Source organism: Penaeus japonicus, unplaced genomic scaffold (genome assembly GCF_977035675.1).
Source record: "Penaeus japonicus unplaced genomic scaffold, GWHDUDI00000001_assembly GWHDUDI00000033, whole genome shotgun sequence".
NCBI classification, from domain to species: domain Eukaryota; kingdom Metazoa; phylum Arthropoda; class Malacostraca; order Decapoda; family Penaeidae; genus Penaeus; species Penaeus japonicus.
Genome location: NW_028234435.1, coordinates 16919601 through 16937100, shown reverse-complemented (window position 1 = coordinate 16937100; position 17500 = coordinate 16919601). Strand labels below are relative to the sequence as shown.

The 17500-nt window shown below is 43.9% G+C and overlaps 1 protein-coding gene across 9 annotated transcripts in view; it reads right to left on the bottom strand.

The window, feature by feature from the left end:
- Positions 1–54: 54 nt before the first annotated feature.
- The window catches only part of LOC122250437 (uncharacterized), a 29234-nt gene continuing 11788 nt past the window's right edge, over positions 55–17500 (bottom strand). For 4 of the 9 annotated variants that reach the window (XM_086530462.1, XM_086530459.1, XM_086530461.1 and 1 more), the window contains exons 2-3: positions 1353–2276; positions 55–1241 (exon numbers count right to left, since the gene is read on the bottom strand). In XM_086530462.1, the coding sequence (XP_086386588.1) occupies positions 441–1241; positions 1353–1907 (1356 nt within the window). In that variant the 5' untranslated portion in view covers positions 1908–2276 and the 3' untranslated portion in view covers positions 55–440. Of the gene's footprint in view, positions 1242–1352; positions 2277–6327; positions 6442–6473; positions 6650–17500 lie in introns of those variants that run through there. The other 5 variants (XM_043011839.2, XM_086530463.1, XM_086530460.1 and 2 more) reach the window with 5 other exon arrangements.

Below are 17500 nucleotides of genomic sequence, written 5' to 3'. Positions count from 1 at the left end.
GGGGATACCATTTACTTCGTTAAAGACATGAGGTTAAACATGAAAAAATATACATATCTTTTAATTTTTTATTAAAGAATACACGGCAAACCGATAGTATATCAGTTCATAAATCTATTCTAATACGTTTATACAGTAATCAGGGCACATGTGAGGTGGTAACGTGCAGATTTGAAGAAAACGGATCAAAGAGAAACGATCGGTATATACATATAAATTTCCTCGCATATTCATATAGTTATAAATATGGTAATACTTCCATACGGGAAACAATAGATAGATTTTGCGTTAGAATTATGGCAGTTTGAAAAGTAAGGAGAGGAAGGCTGTATGCGTCTGGGTTTAACGTATACATTCAGGGCTTAAGGACTATGGGGTGTGGACATGAAGCAGACCTCCTGAGGGCCCGTCTGACCCCACTCCTTCGGCGAGCGCTCCGATCACCCTTGGCGAGGGCGTCCGACGGGGCCCCGGATGACTGGCCCTCCGAAGTCTTCGATGGGTGAGCCCTGAAGGTCGTAGTCGTAGTAGTCAGGGGCGTCGGGGTCGCAGGGGTTACCGGACGTGTAGGGGAAGGACAGTTGCTCGCCCGTCTCCTGGTCGATGTAGCCGTAGACGCCGTTGACGACGCAGTCCAGGCCGCGGGTCTCGTTCTTGAAGGAGCCGTCGGTGTTGATGTATCCCCAGGAGAAGGTGCCGTCAGCGTTCTGGTGGGACCACGACCTCAGGATCTTTACATCGGGTTCCTTGCGGCCGCGGGGGGTATCCTCGGGCTGGAGGCTGAAGTCCCTGTCGATGCTGGCGAGGGGAACGTTCTGGCGGCGGGGTGGTGGAGGGCGGCTGGGGGCCGGCTGGGGTGCGGGGCGGCGGGGGGCGGCGGCAGGCAGGGGCCTGAACACAGGGGCAGATGTCGGAGGGGGAGGAGGAGGAGGGGGGGCATTAGAAACCACAGGATTGGGTAGAAGGGTGATGTCCGAGCCGATGTCATCTACGTAAACGTAGTCATAATCTAGAGGAGCAGGGGTTGTGGGTGGTGGTGGGGGTGGGGGTGGGCGAGGAGCGGACGGGCGGCCTGTACGAGGGGCGGGACGATTGCGTGGGCGGCCGATTCTTATGGGTCCATCACCAAGAGGGGCGGGAGAAGCGCCTCGAATGGGGGAGCCAACGCGTGGCCGCCCTCGGACGCGCCTTTGGGGCGACTGCTGGCTGATGACGACGCCGATCACAACGGCGAGCACTAACTGCAGACAAAGGAAAGACGTCATTAGAAACACGCGAGATGAGGAAGGACACAAAGGAACACTAAGAATGAAAGGCGACTCAACAACAGCCCTGTCCCATCGAGGGCTTACCAAGAGGGCGTAGGCGCCGATGAGGACCGCCGTCTGCACGCCCGCCATCCCGACGCCACCCTTGCGCCGACTTCGTGCGTCGCGCAGAGGCGGGGGGATGGGCGGGGGTGTGCTAGAAGCCGGACTGGGAGGTAGAGCAGTGCTTGTTATTGGGACGCATCGCCCCGGGGAGAGAGTTAGGGCGCCAAGAACGGGAGTCTGGACCGTCGTAATGGTGGCCCTCGACACCGGCTTCTCCACCACTACCACGGGGGGCAGGTCGACCGTTCGAATGTGTTGCGGCAGCGGCGGCGGAGGCGGCGGCGGCGACGGGATGCTGCCGTTGCCCTGCGTCTCTTTGGCCGCACTCCTGGCATCCCGCTTCTGAATCTTCCCGTAGAGGAAGGACACGTTCTTCTTGAAGCCGCGTGCGATGTCATGGCTTCGAGACGAGATGGAGTCGTGCGGCTTGTTGATCTGGGACGACCTGAGGGGATGCGTGCGCTTCAGGTCCTCCGACGGGATGGGAGAGTGGATGTGGCAGTGGTGGCAGGAAGAGGCATCTTGAAGCGGCATCCCCGCCTCCCACGGTCTGCCGAATTGACTGGCGCTGAAGAAGGACACGAGGGAAGCTCTCACATCCCACGCAACTGCCTCCTGACATCAGCGAATCCCGGGTCTTTACTGACGGCCGCTGACGACTCGAGCTGAACCCACTTCAGCTACTCCATTACCTTGGGACTTTTCTCCCGATTTGTAAACATTTTCATGGCTTTCATAGAAATAATCATCCGTGAACTCGGGGTCACGGCGAGGTCATTCTATCCTCGGGAAGGTCAATATCCTTAGGACGTTACCTTTACTTACCGTATCAGTGGTAATTTTTCTTAATGCACGTTCATTCTCTTATACTTTCCTACCTGGAAACAATCACCGTATTGATACCTGAACATAAACACAATAATTCGTTACAAAAAAAAGGTTTTACAAAGTTTTGAAGCAAACAGGTAATCACATATACTTTGATACATCATGAACCTCCCATTGTATCACTGAGCTTTCAGCAGGAATGCGGAACAGAGGCCATAATCCAGTTGCAACGCCGGCCGAGATCTCGGAAGCGGACATTTAACACAGATTACACTAATCACGTCGTCCTTCAGATTCCCCGGAGGTGGTTTAGGGTCTCTAATATACAATGGCTCCTTGCACAGTTCACTGAAGACAATATGTTGTTTAAAAAACGTTCCCAAGCTGCTATTAGCTCCAGCAGTGATGGGGCAGCCGCCGAGGCAAGCACCAGCAGCAGCTGCGGCAACAACTGCTTTCACTCACAACTTGCATCACCACACAGGTACTGCCCCGTTCCCCATTTCCTCGCACAAGAAAATCGCAAATAAATGCCCATTTATGACTCACGTTGATACAGAACACTGCATAATCATCCTTCTCAAACCATAACAAGATCAAATTTGCATCGTTTTAACAAGCAGGGCGTGAGCGGAATAAACTTTCCCATAATAAGCGCGAAGCCTTTGGTTAAATGTTGCACGGAGGTGTATGTGACACCCACGCCCTTCTCGTCCTTCCTTTACCCCCACCTCCACCCCACCCCATCCCATCCACTATCTCAACCTCGTGAATCAACACGATAACCCCCTTTATGCCATGTAAGAGTGCGTGTGCTTGTGTCTTTGTGTGACTGTGTGTACGTGTTTCAGGAAACAAAATGGATATTTAAGAATCAATATAAGGAGAATATATAGATCAACGATAAAGGCAAAATACACGAAGAGAACAGAGGGCATGGTAAAGATTGCAACACAGGGATACCTCGATGTGTTAAGTGTTCTATATAACGGTCACGGCTTGAAAACCTAATCAGGCGAGAGAAAATGTTTAATCTCGCGGTATCTGTAATACGAAAAGATTGATCACCAAAGAACTGCATGACAAAGGTTTTAATACAGAATGACTAATAATAATGTAAATAATACTTTCTTTTTCTTCAACTTTCTGAATATATCATTCTATCAATCTATGTTGTTGTTGTTGTTGTTGTTTTCAAACAAGATATACATCCTACTAAAAGAATCAATGGAAACAGAATATAGCTCAAGCTAATTTCGAAAGACATGTGCTGGCTGACTCGGTGTTTGCACTGGCAGTTGGCAGTTGTATTTACACGTCTGTCTCTGCTTAATCAGCTGACTAGCGTGTTTACCTATTCAGAGCAGTTGTGCCATTCTTGTTCTGAGCGATGGAAAAGAAACTCTGTTTAAGCGTCAATGAACTTGTTGTCTGTAATAAGTTTGTTGAACCAAGTTTAGTGTGAGATAATGGTAACGACTAAGCTAATGGTGAATTTAAGCGCGAGAAAGAAAAGGGGTTATTTTTTGGGGTCTTGAAGAGAAATGAAGAGAGAGAGAGTGAAAGAGAGTGAGAAAGAGAGAGAGAGAGAGAGAGAGAGAGAGAGAGAGAAAAAGAGAGAGAGAGAGAGAGAGAAAGAAAGAGAGAGAGAAGGAGAGAGGGAAAGAGAGAGACAGACACACACAGTAAGAGAAAGGGAAAGAGAGTAAAATAGAACGAAGGGAAAGAAGAGCAACGCAAAAAGAGAGAGAAAAAGAGAGAGCAAACACAAGAATATCTGAAAGCAATTACCTCCCTCCCTCCCTACCCCTTACCCTCCTCCCAATCCCCAACCCCCAACCCCCTTCTCAGCCATCCCTCTCCCTCCCGTCTCAGCATCATTCCTCCTCCTCTTTCCCCGTAATTCAAAAGAGCTGCATTCAGTCCCCTCGCGTTGCAATCGTGCAATCAAACCTGTCTAAGCGGCCGATGTCTGAAAGCATTTATGAGTACCAGATTATCCGGATTTTTTTACCAAGAGGACCTGCGTGCCACTGGCAATCACTTAAGAGGCATCGCTGGTCGATGGCATACAAGTCAAGCGCGTGGGTGGATGGAGGAGGAGGGGGGGAGGGTAGATACGGTCGACATTTCAAATAAAAGGTTAAATAAGAAAAAAAAATAATGTTTAAAAAGTTGTAACATTATCTAAACAATCGTAATCAACTTAATTCTTGAGGCGTGTTTTTTTTTTTTTTTTTTTTTTTTTGGGGGGGGGGTTCTTTGAGTGGGAGGGAGGTGGGGGGTTGAAGGGGTTGGGGTTGGGGTAGGAGAGTGAGGGTGGGGATAGGGGGGGTTATAAGATGGGGGGACGGGGAATGGGTGGAGGTTATGAGGGAGAGTGAGGGAGGTTGAGGAATAAAGGTATGAAGTGAGAGAGGCTGAGAGGTTGTTGTGTAGGAGTAAAGGAGGGTGGGGGGGGGGGACTAGGTGAAAGGGGTTTAGGGTTGCGATAGAAGGATAGGAAGTGAAGGAAGTTAAGAATTGGGTTGAAGGAGTTCGAGGTGAGTAGGGTTGAAGTATAAGGAGCAGGAAGTGAAGAAGCTTGATATTGAGGGCTCAATATGAGGTTAGAAGCTGAAGTATGAGGAGTATCAAATGAAGGAAGTTGAGGTTGAGAGGTTTGGGGTAAAAGGGTACGAAGTTGCTTGGTAATGCAACGACCGTCTTGCTGTGACCCAAATCCTTATCACTCTTTCGCATTTGCATCTCCATTTACATCCCTTCACATTGCCTCCTGTCGCTCCTCTCTTGACATATTTTTTCTCTTCTTAAAACAAATCTCCCTTTAATAAAAACAGGTTTGGATTAGATCCTGGGTAAGTGCAGTAGCGAATTTTCAAGATTAGGAAAGATGACATGCGTTTTTGTTTCAAGGAAAATGTTATGATTTTTCCACCATTTTTCCTACCTAAGATCATACTCCATGTTATATGACTGTTCCCTGTCTTTACTCCCTCTTTTTTACTCCGTCCTCATTCCCTCTCTCTTTGCCTACGCGTCCTCTTTACCCTACCTGAATCATGCTACAATCTCCCCTGCACTCCTCCCCTTTCTCCCTATCCTCACCGCCCCCCCCCCTCCTACCGTCCCCCTCCTTGCTCCCCTTTCCTTCCCTGCTCACCCCCCTCCCCCCCCTCTCAATGCCCTTTTCCTCCAATGCATAAACAACTTACGAATACAGTAGGCTTTGACACACTCCATTACCTACTAACGTGTCCATATGTTTGGTATTTTGTCAGTATGTTTCGCACAACTTTCCTCACTTTGACCTCTATATGTTTGTTCGTTTTTAGATTGAATATCTTTAATCGATACTTCTTTTCTTCAAGAAATTTGTCTAAAAAGTGACAATTTATCAATGCGGTATTCAATTGTTTTATTAAGAGCGCAACATTTTGGTCACGGCCGGTTTGATTCACCTCGACTTTACGTATTCGGCTGAGTCACTAATTTCCAAGATGTGAACGAGATCAAGCGAATTTTACACGTTTTTCCGTCATTTCCTTAGTCATTTCGCTTTCTAAACGGTTGGTTGTACACAGATGATCAATGCTTTTTGGATGAAATAAAAATAAAAAATCCAAATACTCTTGCATATCGATCAGACTTTGAATGTTGCGTCAACGACTCACAAAGTATCGTTCAGTTTCACTTTTCTTTTAACTCGTGGCATCGCTTGGTCACGCGGCGATTGATCAACAAAGCTACTCGTATTTGCCTCTTCGTTTTCTTTCATAAAAATGTCTGATCTTGTATGTTTTCCTTTGTCATCGTTGAAAGGGAGGCTGATTTTGATGCAAGTGCATGCTCATTTTGATCTGCTCTCTTAGCTTTTCACTTTCGTATCTTTTATCCATGCACATCGCTTTGTTTCGATTCATAGCTATTGGTAGTGTGAAAATTATCCCTTTCTCAGTTAATTGGCATTATTGCAGTATTTGACAATTATAGCCATTATTTTGATTCTATTCACACGCTTTTTGGCACTGTTTAAGCATAATCAACACCAGGTCAACGGTGCTATTAAATGGTACTTTTAGCAAACACCATACACACTTGAACACAAAGACACAACAATACACACCAACATCAATTCATATATATCAGCACATTCACGATACACTCCTTATTCCTATATTCTTATTGCACATTGCCCACTGTCATCCCCGCGCGTGACAACCATGGCACTCGTTGGTGGCACTGTCCAAAGACTAAGCACGATTTCCTCACATTTCTTTTCACAAACGTCCTCAGCCGCGAATGCCGACACGTCACAGCACACGAGGAAGCAAAAGACAAAGCAATGCCGCTGGGATGATTCGTTGCACAGAAGTTGTGGGTATTGCTTCCAGTCTCCGACCCGCCTGCCTCTCCCTCTCTCACGCTCGCGACTGGGCCTCTCCCTCCCCGCCACTCGGGGTGCCTCGGCCATCCCAGTCACTGGAGGTGAACTTTAGCCGATGCAGAGCAAGGAACCGAAACCTCTCCCCCTCTCCCTGCCCCCTTCACTCCTCCCTCCCCCTCTCCCTGCCCCCTCCCCTCCCCTCCCTCCCTCCCTCCACCACCACCTACCTCGTCCACTTTTCATAGGTCAGAAGTCTTAATGACGCCCCCACTCCCCCCCACCCCACGTACCCCTTCACCCCCCTCCCCCCTTGTCGTCAGGGTCACTCGACGTGGGTTCAAGGGAACACAATATTCGGGAGAACGACGTGGGTGCCGCCACACGACCTTATCATCGATAACTAGGAGACAATGCAGACGAAGGAAAACTGTCGGATCAGAAGAGTATTCCACCGGACGCCAGCCGGACCGCCGCGCCGCTCGCGATATGCGTGAGGAACTGGGTAAGAAAATGATACATATCACACGCTGTAATTGCCTTCGGTCATAACGGTGAAAAGTTGGATGGGAGAGTGGACAGCCTTGACAGGTGGGCCTCCTTGACTCGTTCCGGCAAGAGGCTAGAGGAATAGAACCTTGTATGGGTCCTGCAATGGGCGTTGCGATCAGGTGTACCCGAAGCGCTATCGAATTGGTTCTTCAATAAAAAAAAAGATGTACGATTGGGTTAAGATATCGTTAGAGGGAGAAAAAAGATATTTTGACCGGTTTCACTTAAATCTGAACCTTCCTGAAGTATTATGTCTCGGAAAAAGGAATATAATGGTACTTCCCTAAAAACGTATAAACTTTAATGCATTTCCTGAGTCTCCACAAAGACAATAGTTATTATGCCGAAAATGTAACCCCGTGACATGCAGTGAACAACAATCTGAATTATAAAGTATTAATGTCAAACCTGTGATACTATTTATCGTCTCATTGTTTAGCAATCAGGTCAGACAAGACCACTGCATCGCCGCCAGTCACGTGACCGGCCGTAACACCTGCCAACACCCTCCCAGGCACAAGTGAGTTATGCATGACTACGCTGCCACCCACACTGAATTTACGTCGTGCAAACTCTCTCTTTGCGAAGGGTAACGTAATGGCACGCTTGAGGGTTCGAATTCCTTTTCTCTCTACCCGAGACAGCTGCACGTGGCGACACACTACTACGTGATAGGCATTCTGGAGCAGCGTACACGTGCCTGCTGCCCTCAAAGGTGGGGCTGTTGTGACACTTGATTTATGCTTTTAATTGGACCGAGAACCTCAGAATATACTGTAAATCTAGTACTTCTAGTCTCTCTATAGCAGATGACATTAAAAGGATTTCCTTGACTGCGGTTTTATTTACGACTCGACATGACCGCCAGCATCCTAGGGACGCGGTTGGGGTCATTGTGTTACATGTGCTAAGCTACATTTACTCTCATTACATCTCATCTCTTTTGCACTTGCACAGGAGACTCTGTACGCTCTAACAGTGTACAGTGTCTATGATTGGGATTGCTTGATTTATAGAGCGATAAAGATATTATCGACATGCAATGAATTTTCATAAGTTTTAGGCTGGAAATAACTATTGCCACACAGCCAAAGATGCAACGTGCAATTGAGATCACACGGTCGTCTCTGGGAACAAGTTTGCTTTACGGCTTTCCGTTTCCTCCACGCCCACTGCATCTAGCGTTCATGTTTTCCCTTTAGTCCTCTTTAACTACATAATGCCTGATTTTTGTACATTTCGTTTTGGCGCGGATTTGTTGTTGTTGTTGTTGTTTCGTGATCATGGGCGTCAGCAACTCGAAACTCTCCTAGTTCAGCGGGACACAAGTATGGTTTTCCCTTAGCTTCTAGTCCCTGCCACGAGCACAGGGTGGTCCCTAAGCCCGTGATGCCCCTAAACGCTGACCTTAATCCCTAACTGATACACCTCCTTCTCTCTTCGCCACCTCCCCTGAAACTCACCTCTTTCCCTCCTTCCCTTCATCTTCAACATCTCACTCTCATGACCCGCACTTCCCCTCCTCCTTCCTTCCTTCCCTTCTTCTCTATTTCCTTCTTTCCTCCTCTCCCCCTTCCCCTTCGTCCTCCTCTCCCTCCTTCCTTCCCTCCCTGCAAGATACTCTCACTCTCAATGACTCGATCGCTCCTCCTCCTCCTCTTCTGTCGTCCTCAATAGACGTTACTTCACTTTCATAATTCTTCTTCCCTCGTTCCTTCTCCCTCTCCTTCCCTCCTTTCCTCCCTCCCGACGAGACATTGCCATGTGTTCGTTCGTCTTTCCAACCTCATTTTCTCCTTCCCTCATTTTCTCTTTCCCTCCTTTTCTCCTTCCCTCCTTTTCTCCCTCTTTCCCTCCTTCTTTCTTCTTCTACTCCCTCTCCTTCTCTCCCTATTTCCCTTCCCTCCTTTCCTCCCTCCTGACAAAACATATTATCACCCTCATTGTTTGCTCCCTCTTATTTCCCTCCTCCCTTGCTCCTTCCCTCTTCCCTCCCTCCCTACATCCCCCCCCCCCCCATCCGAACCAAACACACACACTCACTCCCAACGCTCCCGTCGCCCCCTTTACCACGCCTAAAATCCATTAACATTCACGATACAAATGCCTTTCCCGCCCGCCCTTGCCGTCGCGTTAAGGCCTTATGCCGTCACCAGCTTACCCGGGCCGACCACACCCACGCCCTTTCCCCGAAACACGGTAAGAAACGTGACGCTTAGGTTGCCGTTTCAAGCTTAGTCACGAACCAGAGAAATGTCACGTGTAAGGAAAAGCGATAGAGTGTTTGTTTTGTTCTGTTTTGTCTTCTCTCTCTCTCGCTCGCTCTCTCTCTCTCTCTCTCTCTCTCTCTCTCTCTCTCTCTCTCTCTCTCTCTCTCTCTCTCTCTCTCTCTCTCTCTCTCTCTCTCTCTCTCTCACACACACACACTGTCTCTGTCTCTCTCTATTTTTGTCTGTCTCTCTATGTATGTCTCTCTCTCTCTATCTCTCTCTGTTTGTCTCTCTTTCTCTCTCTCTCTCTCTCTTTCTCTCTCTCTCTCTCTCTTTCTCTCTCTCTCTATCTATCTATCTATCTATCTATCTCTCTCTCTCTCTCTCTCTCTCTCTCTCTCTCTCTCTCTCTTATATTCACAATTTCTTCACTCCTTACGTTACTGGCGATTTCCTAAGCCTTTCTCTTTTTCCCCTCTTTTTTATGTCCTTGCTGTCGTGTTTTGTTCATGTTTCTTCTGTGCCTATTAACATAAATCGTGCAAGAAGCACATTTTAAGAGTCATATTGCAGGGAAAGTGGTCGTTAAAACTTGGTAAAAGTAAGATTATCAAAAAATACGTATATGTATATTCCAACTATATTTAGAAATGATTTATTGATCAGTGACTTCAAAAGGGATCGTGATATGCTCTTATTGTGAAAAGGTTTGCCATTTCCCGGTTGAGTATGTAACCCGTTATAAACGCGTGGTTGACCAACTTACACGGAAACAGAAATGTCAGGGGCGGGAAACAAATGACCTTGATCGTTTCTTCACGCCTTTATTGTTTATTTTGGGAAATCTATTTGTTTATTCGTCTATCTTAATTCGTCTTGCTCTGGGAGGAAGTCACGTTTAGTGAACTGACACGTGACACCTGCGGTCAGTTGGATATGGCTGAGAAACTAAATTCATCATGAAACCTAATTTTCATTCGTGACAAATAAAGAGTTTCGGAAACACTTTCGATTTTTCCTTCTAGCGCTGGAAACACCCGGACGAAAATCGCAAGTTTTGTATTTTTTTCCCCCGTATGACTTTCACTGCCGTAGCAAGTTATTTCCTGGCCATTTATAGCTCGCGTCAGCCAGGAGACATCTCTGACCTTTCACGCCACCGTCACACCAAGCATCAGAAACTACTATATGTATAAATCATGCGTTTGAAAAGAATAACTTTATTTCGGTGACGAATAATTCGACTATATTTTGATTACTGATGTAGAAATAGAATAATCAGGAATAGAGGAGAGACAACGGGCTAATTCAGGAAATCGAGAAATTAACTGCGTAACTACTGTTTTTTTCCGACCACATCTGTGTAAAGGTTATGTGAGTGTTCTGTTAGAAAGGCCTGAGGCTAAAATCACTCACCCCCCCCCCACCACCCACCCACATCAACTCCATAAATAACTCCCACGAATTAGGTTTTGAGAGACAAAAATACATGCTCGTGGGTCACATCATCCATTCCAGTAAATATACATGTGAGTGCTTTTCCTTTCTGTATGTGTTTTTTTTTTTATGTCCGCGTTCTTACGGAACAGAAAACATTACGCAACGTAGGTTCTCGGCCAGCCATGAGTTGCGTAGGCTACTGATTAAGATCGAAAGGTTTCTTGTTTGCGATGCACTAGATACAACAGACTGGTCGGTCTCCCTTTCATCGAAGAACTCGGCAATCTGATAATATTGCGAACTATTCACCTGTGACATCGAGCAGATGAAAGCTCACGTCGAAAAAGAGGTTAATACCGACAACCTCCCGCCCTCGAGTGAAACATTGTCACTGGGTCGTTATTAACACCGACATTGACTTCAAACGAAGGTTAATATCACCCATCAAGGCATCATTTTATAAGGTACGATCGGCTTTTAAAAATCCAATTTGAGTTTGACCTAAAAGAAAGCAAGAACTCGAGAAGTCATTCGTTTCCACATCGTAATGACACTTAACGTCTCCTGCGTCACGTCTTCCCCAGCTGTAAATTGCGCGGGAAAGTCACCGGGACCAGAATGGTTCTTTTCGAATTTTGAATTCATGTTTGTTTTGGCTGTATTTTTGCATTAATGACACTGCATCCCCCCTCAATATTCTATTCTATTTATTATTCTTTATAGAAGTGTTGTTGTTTTTATGTCAAATTTTGAAACTTGTTCGCGGGTTCTATGCATATAAAACACAATACAAAGATATTGATTAATGAATGTGGGATGACCAAGCAAAGACTTAAGAGTAAAAGTAGCTATTACAAGCTTTCTTTTCGACAGGCCTCAGAGGTTAATCAAACGCTGACCAAACAAAGAAACAAAATAACGTATCACTCCTTATCTTCAAAAGGAACACGAAGAGAAAAGAAAAAGTAGAAGGAAATTACGTTAGGAAAGATAGACGAGATGGTCGCATGGCTCTGAGCGGGAAAGTCCCTTGTCGTCAAGCTTTTTTTTGCTCTCTCTCTCTCCCTCTTCAGCAGGACCGGTTTTTTTTTCACTGAGACGTTTTTTAATCCACTTTCTTTTTTCTATTTCAAAGCCCGTCATATCATCTGATGGTTAACTAGAAGCACGTGAGTATCTGATAAATGTATTATACTTGATGACACGATAAAAGGGAAAAGGAAAAAGCGTAAACGTTATATCATCAATAAGGTTTAGTATGCCTTCTCAATGCAGAGATTCTAATGCTAGATAAAGCAGTGTTACAACGCAGCTTTGAATAATATCACGGCCATATAACGGGCAGCGTACCACGAACACATGATAATTAGAATATCTCTTTCATGAATTCCCATCGGCCGAGCACCACACCCAGTCAGTCCCAACCACCCTGAACTTGCGGCCGCTTGACCTTTGACCGCTCGTGACCTCGGTTAGTCGGTGAGTCTGGCTGCAGCCGATTAAACACTCGAACGCCTTGTTCCACGACGGTTCAAGCCCTTTCATGGCCAAGCCTATTAATACCAATTTCCCATTACTTTTGTCGCTACCGTTCGCCGTATCCCCTTGCCGAGCAGGGGAGAAACGGGAAGCAGAGTGGAAGGCCAGCCGCGGCCGGGAAAAGAAAGGTTAGCGGTGAGGGCGTGGCGGAGAGAGAGTGCTGACCATCCAGTTTTCAATAAGGGTAGCCCAAAAAAAAAATCACCCTCTCCTTCTCAAAGAGATTCTAAAAATAGATTGTCGTTCGTCTGAGAGGCCAGTCACGAGAAGATTGGTATGGATGGAAGAAATTAATATAAGCGTTGGGAAATCTTTGCCTCTGACTAATTCTAACCACTGAGAATTGCATTATATTCGTTTATTAATTTTCAGTACGTAAACTTGTCATGTTTTTTATATCTAGATCTTGTCTCAACCGATTACGTCTAAAATTTATACACGTGTCATTGATCATTTTGATTACTATGTTTGTATCGCTATCCATCTTATCCTACACCTGGCAACTCCTGCCGCGGTTGGTGGCGCTGAGACCTTTCAACAAGGGTGAGCAGTATGGTTTCATTGGAGGGTTTTATGGCCGGTGATAAACTGTTAATACTAACATGTTTGAGGAGGGTAACTACCGCATTAGGCCATCAGTGTGAAACAAACGGTGCTCATGATGTACGTTTGTTTTGCTACACAACATTTTTTTATTCAAGGAACTGTATTCAAAGTTTATCAAGTATGACTAAGGGGGATGGGGGGGTAACCAGAGGATCACTGATCCATGCGCAACAAAATCAAACAGAAAAGAAACGGATGATAATCGCAAAATATCATCTCTCAAAAAGATACTTTTCTCCGCTTTCCGTAACTCCACCCAGTCACGACGGACAAGCGCGAATACCACGTCCCGGTATATCGGCGCGTGTCGGGGTGGCAAGGCTGTGGTTTGCGGGCGTTTCTGTGGGCGTGGGAGTAGTGTATGACTGCAGTGGCCGACCAAGCGAGAAGAGGGCGTGCATAAAGGGTACTAGTCATAGGGCAAGGACGCGATCATGCAGAAAACAAAGACATGAAGGAATGCATGAATGTTTTCAAGAACGTTTAGTATTTGTAAAATTGATGTTGATTGTCTGTGATTAGATAACTATTAACCAACGGATATTTTTTTTAATATTTATTCATTTGACAGCAAAAATGTAGGAAACCCCTTTGTGTGTATACATATAAAAAAATATGTAGGGATTTCCAAATATTATCAGTTAGCGCATAAACACAAGTACTTTTTTATCACTAGGACCCGTGAAGGAATTTCATAGGCCTATATAATATCAAGATGGCCTCAAGGACGTGAAGACAGGTTTAGGTGAAGGAGCGTTTGGAGGATATGCAAATGAGCAACACTTAAGTAGGTAATCAAGGGAAAGCTCGAAAGCGGAGTTCAGCTTTTCTTTTCATTTGGGTAAAACGGGTCTGCCTCGACAACAAACATCAATTACAGAGTAGTTGGGTGCTTTGACGTGTGTGTGTGTGTGTGTCTGTGTGTGTGTGTGTCTGTCTGTGTGTGTGTGTGTGTGTGTGCGTGTGGGTGTGTGTGTGTGTGTGTGTGTGTGTGTGTGTGTGTTTGTGTGTGTGTGTGTGTCTATATGTGTGTGTGTGTGTGTGTGTGTGTGCGTGTTAAAACAGAATGATAGATAAAACACCACCAGTATTACGTCAACTCCGACCCCCCAATAAAAAAAGGTAAAAAAAAAAACTGCAAGTGTGACCTTTGCAAAGTTCATAAGATGTAGTTGAGTCAATCGCAGTGACCTTCTGCAAAAAGAGGATGTTCATGCAACAGCAGGATTGAGTTCATGAGCGAAGACGAAATGAGAATTCTGATTGAACAAATCGATTATGATATTTTCTTTTTATTGCATCATATTATTGTTGCTGACTGATTTCTTCTCTAATTCGACAACACGACGACAAGGGACATATGATTGGATTATTTAATTAATTGAATTTTCCTTATCACTTTTTGCTGTATTTCTTTGGACGAAAATTCCATTAGGCTTCAGTACTGAAGTGATCCAAGGAATTACTAATACTACTAGTTTGATTGTCTGATATATGCAATATCTTAATAAAGCGAATCAAAAAGGGAGTGTAAAAATAATTCTAATATCATAATTAAGAAAGATGATCAAAAGCGGAATTCAAAATGATGTGAAAGTGACATTCAAAAGCACAAAATTAATAAAAACATCCTTCAGGATTTATAAAAAAAAATCCTTTCACATCAACCAAAAGGGAACTAAGTACTCAAAGTATATCCCTACATGACATACACCATAACATACTTTTCCAACTGACCACTACAACAAACAAAACCCGGCCTTCTGAAAGCTTGCTAGGTTGACAAGTGCAACATTTGATGCAACACATTCTGAAGCTACCTGACGATTCCCTTTGTCAATGAGCCTAGCCATCTTCCTGTATAAGCAACCGGATTCTGGTCTGCTTGGAGGCAAGTGCATGGCGGAGAGAGTAGCCGGATTGGCGTAGAATTAGAATCATTATACTTAGTTATTCTTTATCTGAAGTTCTGATTCAGTGTGATTGATGGGGCTCTATACTTTGAGGTATGATCTATTATGAGTGATGGAATATGAAATTGTCTGGATAGAAGTGAATTATTGCAGCAATCTCTTTTTCTTCAATATTCAGTGCGTGTCTGATTCCCTCAAAGCACTATCACTGTTTCTTAAGATGAGTTCCCGAAGCGAGGAAAGACGTTTTAATGCACTGCAGTCTAATCCCCTCTTCTCCTTTCATTAAACCCATCTTAAAAGAGTCGTGTTGACACCTAAGTGGGAGAAAGTGGCAATTATTTCAGAATTGTCACTTTCCTCCGTTTCTTTGTCGCAGCGACGAGATGAAAGGGCATTGCAGATATGTTTTTTTTTTTTTTGTCATCTCTCTACGGCAGACAAGAGGCAGTCGGAAGAGAATAAGGTCAATAAAGGTCGTTCTCGCGAGGGCACTAGTCTGCTACGAGAGACACATGGTTGCCAGAGGGACGATAAGTTGCTTGGGTGAGTTTCCAGGCAGAGGCTTCTCCCCACCCTCCTCTTTTTTCTTCTTATTTTTTAGCATCTTCTCTACACTTCTATTTTCAGTTTCCGATTTTCCGATGACGCCTTCGCCTTTCCTCTGATGTAATTCCGTCTACTCTTTTGCATTTCGAAAGTTATCGAGACAATTGGAGAAAACGGGGTACGATTGATGATGCAATGATTATTTGTTCTCTCTTATTATCACATATTTTCGAGAGATCCGACTTTCTTTACGGAAAAATGAAGGAAAACAGGACTTATTTCGTTTCTGACTCTCTAAAACTATCCTAATCACGTGATAAACAAGGACGATTAAACTTCTGGCTTCGAATTTTGAATTTTCTTTGCCATTATCAAATCAGAAATGCTGATTAATGCATAATTTACGTACGTAAAACATTTGGTCTGCAAAAGGTTCTCCTATGCTGGTTGAATGTCCTATATTTCTCCTTGTCTGGGCGTCCTCAGGGCGTAACAAGAAAACACTTCCTGTTTTGGCTTCCATCTTAAATGATGACTGTCAACTTTCTCGAATCCTTGTTCAATACGCAAGCGAGGGCTTCGTTTGCGCAGGGGAACATCGCTCTATTTTAGCTTCTGTTTCGATCATCTGTACCGTAAGACAAGGCTGAAATACCCGTAGTAGGAGATATAGAGTAGTAAAAGTTGATTCGCAACCCCTGAGAAAAAATGTAGGACAAGCATAGCGATTGCAAAAACGAAGCTCGCAAAAAGCATTAATGATGTGAAAGTTGATCTCGTATGCATGGTACAGTTGTTGTTTTTTCTTGTTGTTTTTTTAAGCCACTGATAGATATGTAGAAAAAATCCTAGAATATAGGGTTGCTGAGTGAATGTGTATCTGATACTCTAGTATTTATCTTATTTTTTTGCTAATGATATATACCTGTAGATTTAAGACCAGGTGCCGTCGGTGGGAATAAAACTGAATGTTTCGTATAAAAAGAAAATGAATATAAATCTCATTGATAACCATTCCTTCGAGACATAACACACATGGAGAGTAATAATTTGCATGACTGACAGTGTCTACTTTAATTTGGAGGACTGACTCTGAGAACGGGATAACAACCAGTGCTTCCAAGAAAACATGATCTTTTTCTACACTTTGAAGCAATGCCTCGGCCACTTTTTAATGAATCGACCCCAAGATTTATAAAGAGAAAGAAAAACTTGCATGATGGTCGGAGGAAAAAAAACAAAACACACGTCACCTTAAATGTGAATGTGTTAGTGTTGACTTTTCTCTTGTGCGTATACGAGCGTAACTTTTTTTTAAGGTAGTCCTTTAAGAGAAAATACTTTTGATATGAATATATGTGTTAATCATGCAAATATCAATATATCCTAAACGTTTACATTACTGACAACGATCAATCAACCGCAAAAGTGAATTCATATAATTTTACGAGCAAGAAAAAATAGGTTTAGTGACTTTCATATTTGCATGTTTATATCTGTGTATATGCGCATATACACACATACATATGTGTGTGTGTATATATATATATATATATATATATATATATATATATATATATATATATATACATAGATAGATAGATAGATAAATACATTTATATATATATATATATATATATATATATATATATATATATATATATATATGTATATGTGTGTGTGTGTGTGTGTGTGGTGTGTGTGGTTGTGTGTGGTGTGTGTGTAGTGTTGTGTGTGTGTGTGTGTGTGAGTGTATATGTGTATATATTATATATATATATACACACACACACATATATATATATATATATATATATATATATATATATATATATATATATATATATGTGTGTGTGCATGTATGTGCGTGTGTGTGTGTGTGTGTGTATGATCCTATATCTATCTAATTACTCTTTTCTTTCAGCATCAGCAACTATATAGCTTCGGAAGAGAAAAGTGAAAACCAATTTTATCTTCATATCCTAGCAATCGGCTTAATTATCTAACATACTTATACACTCATTAACCGGAATTAACAGGCAGTGAACGCACTTGAAAAGAGTTCGCAACATTGAAAAAAAAAAACAGGAGAAAAAAAGATCTAGC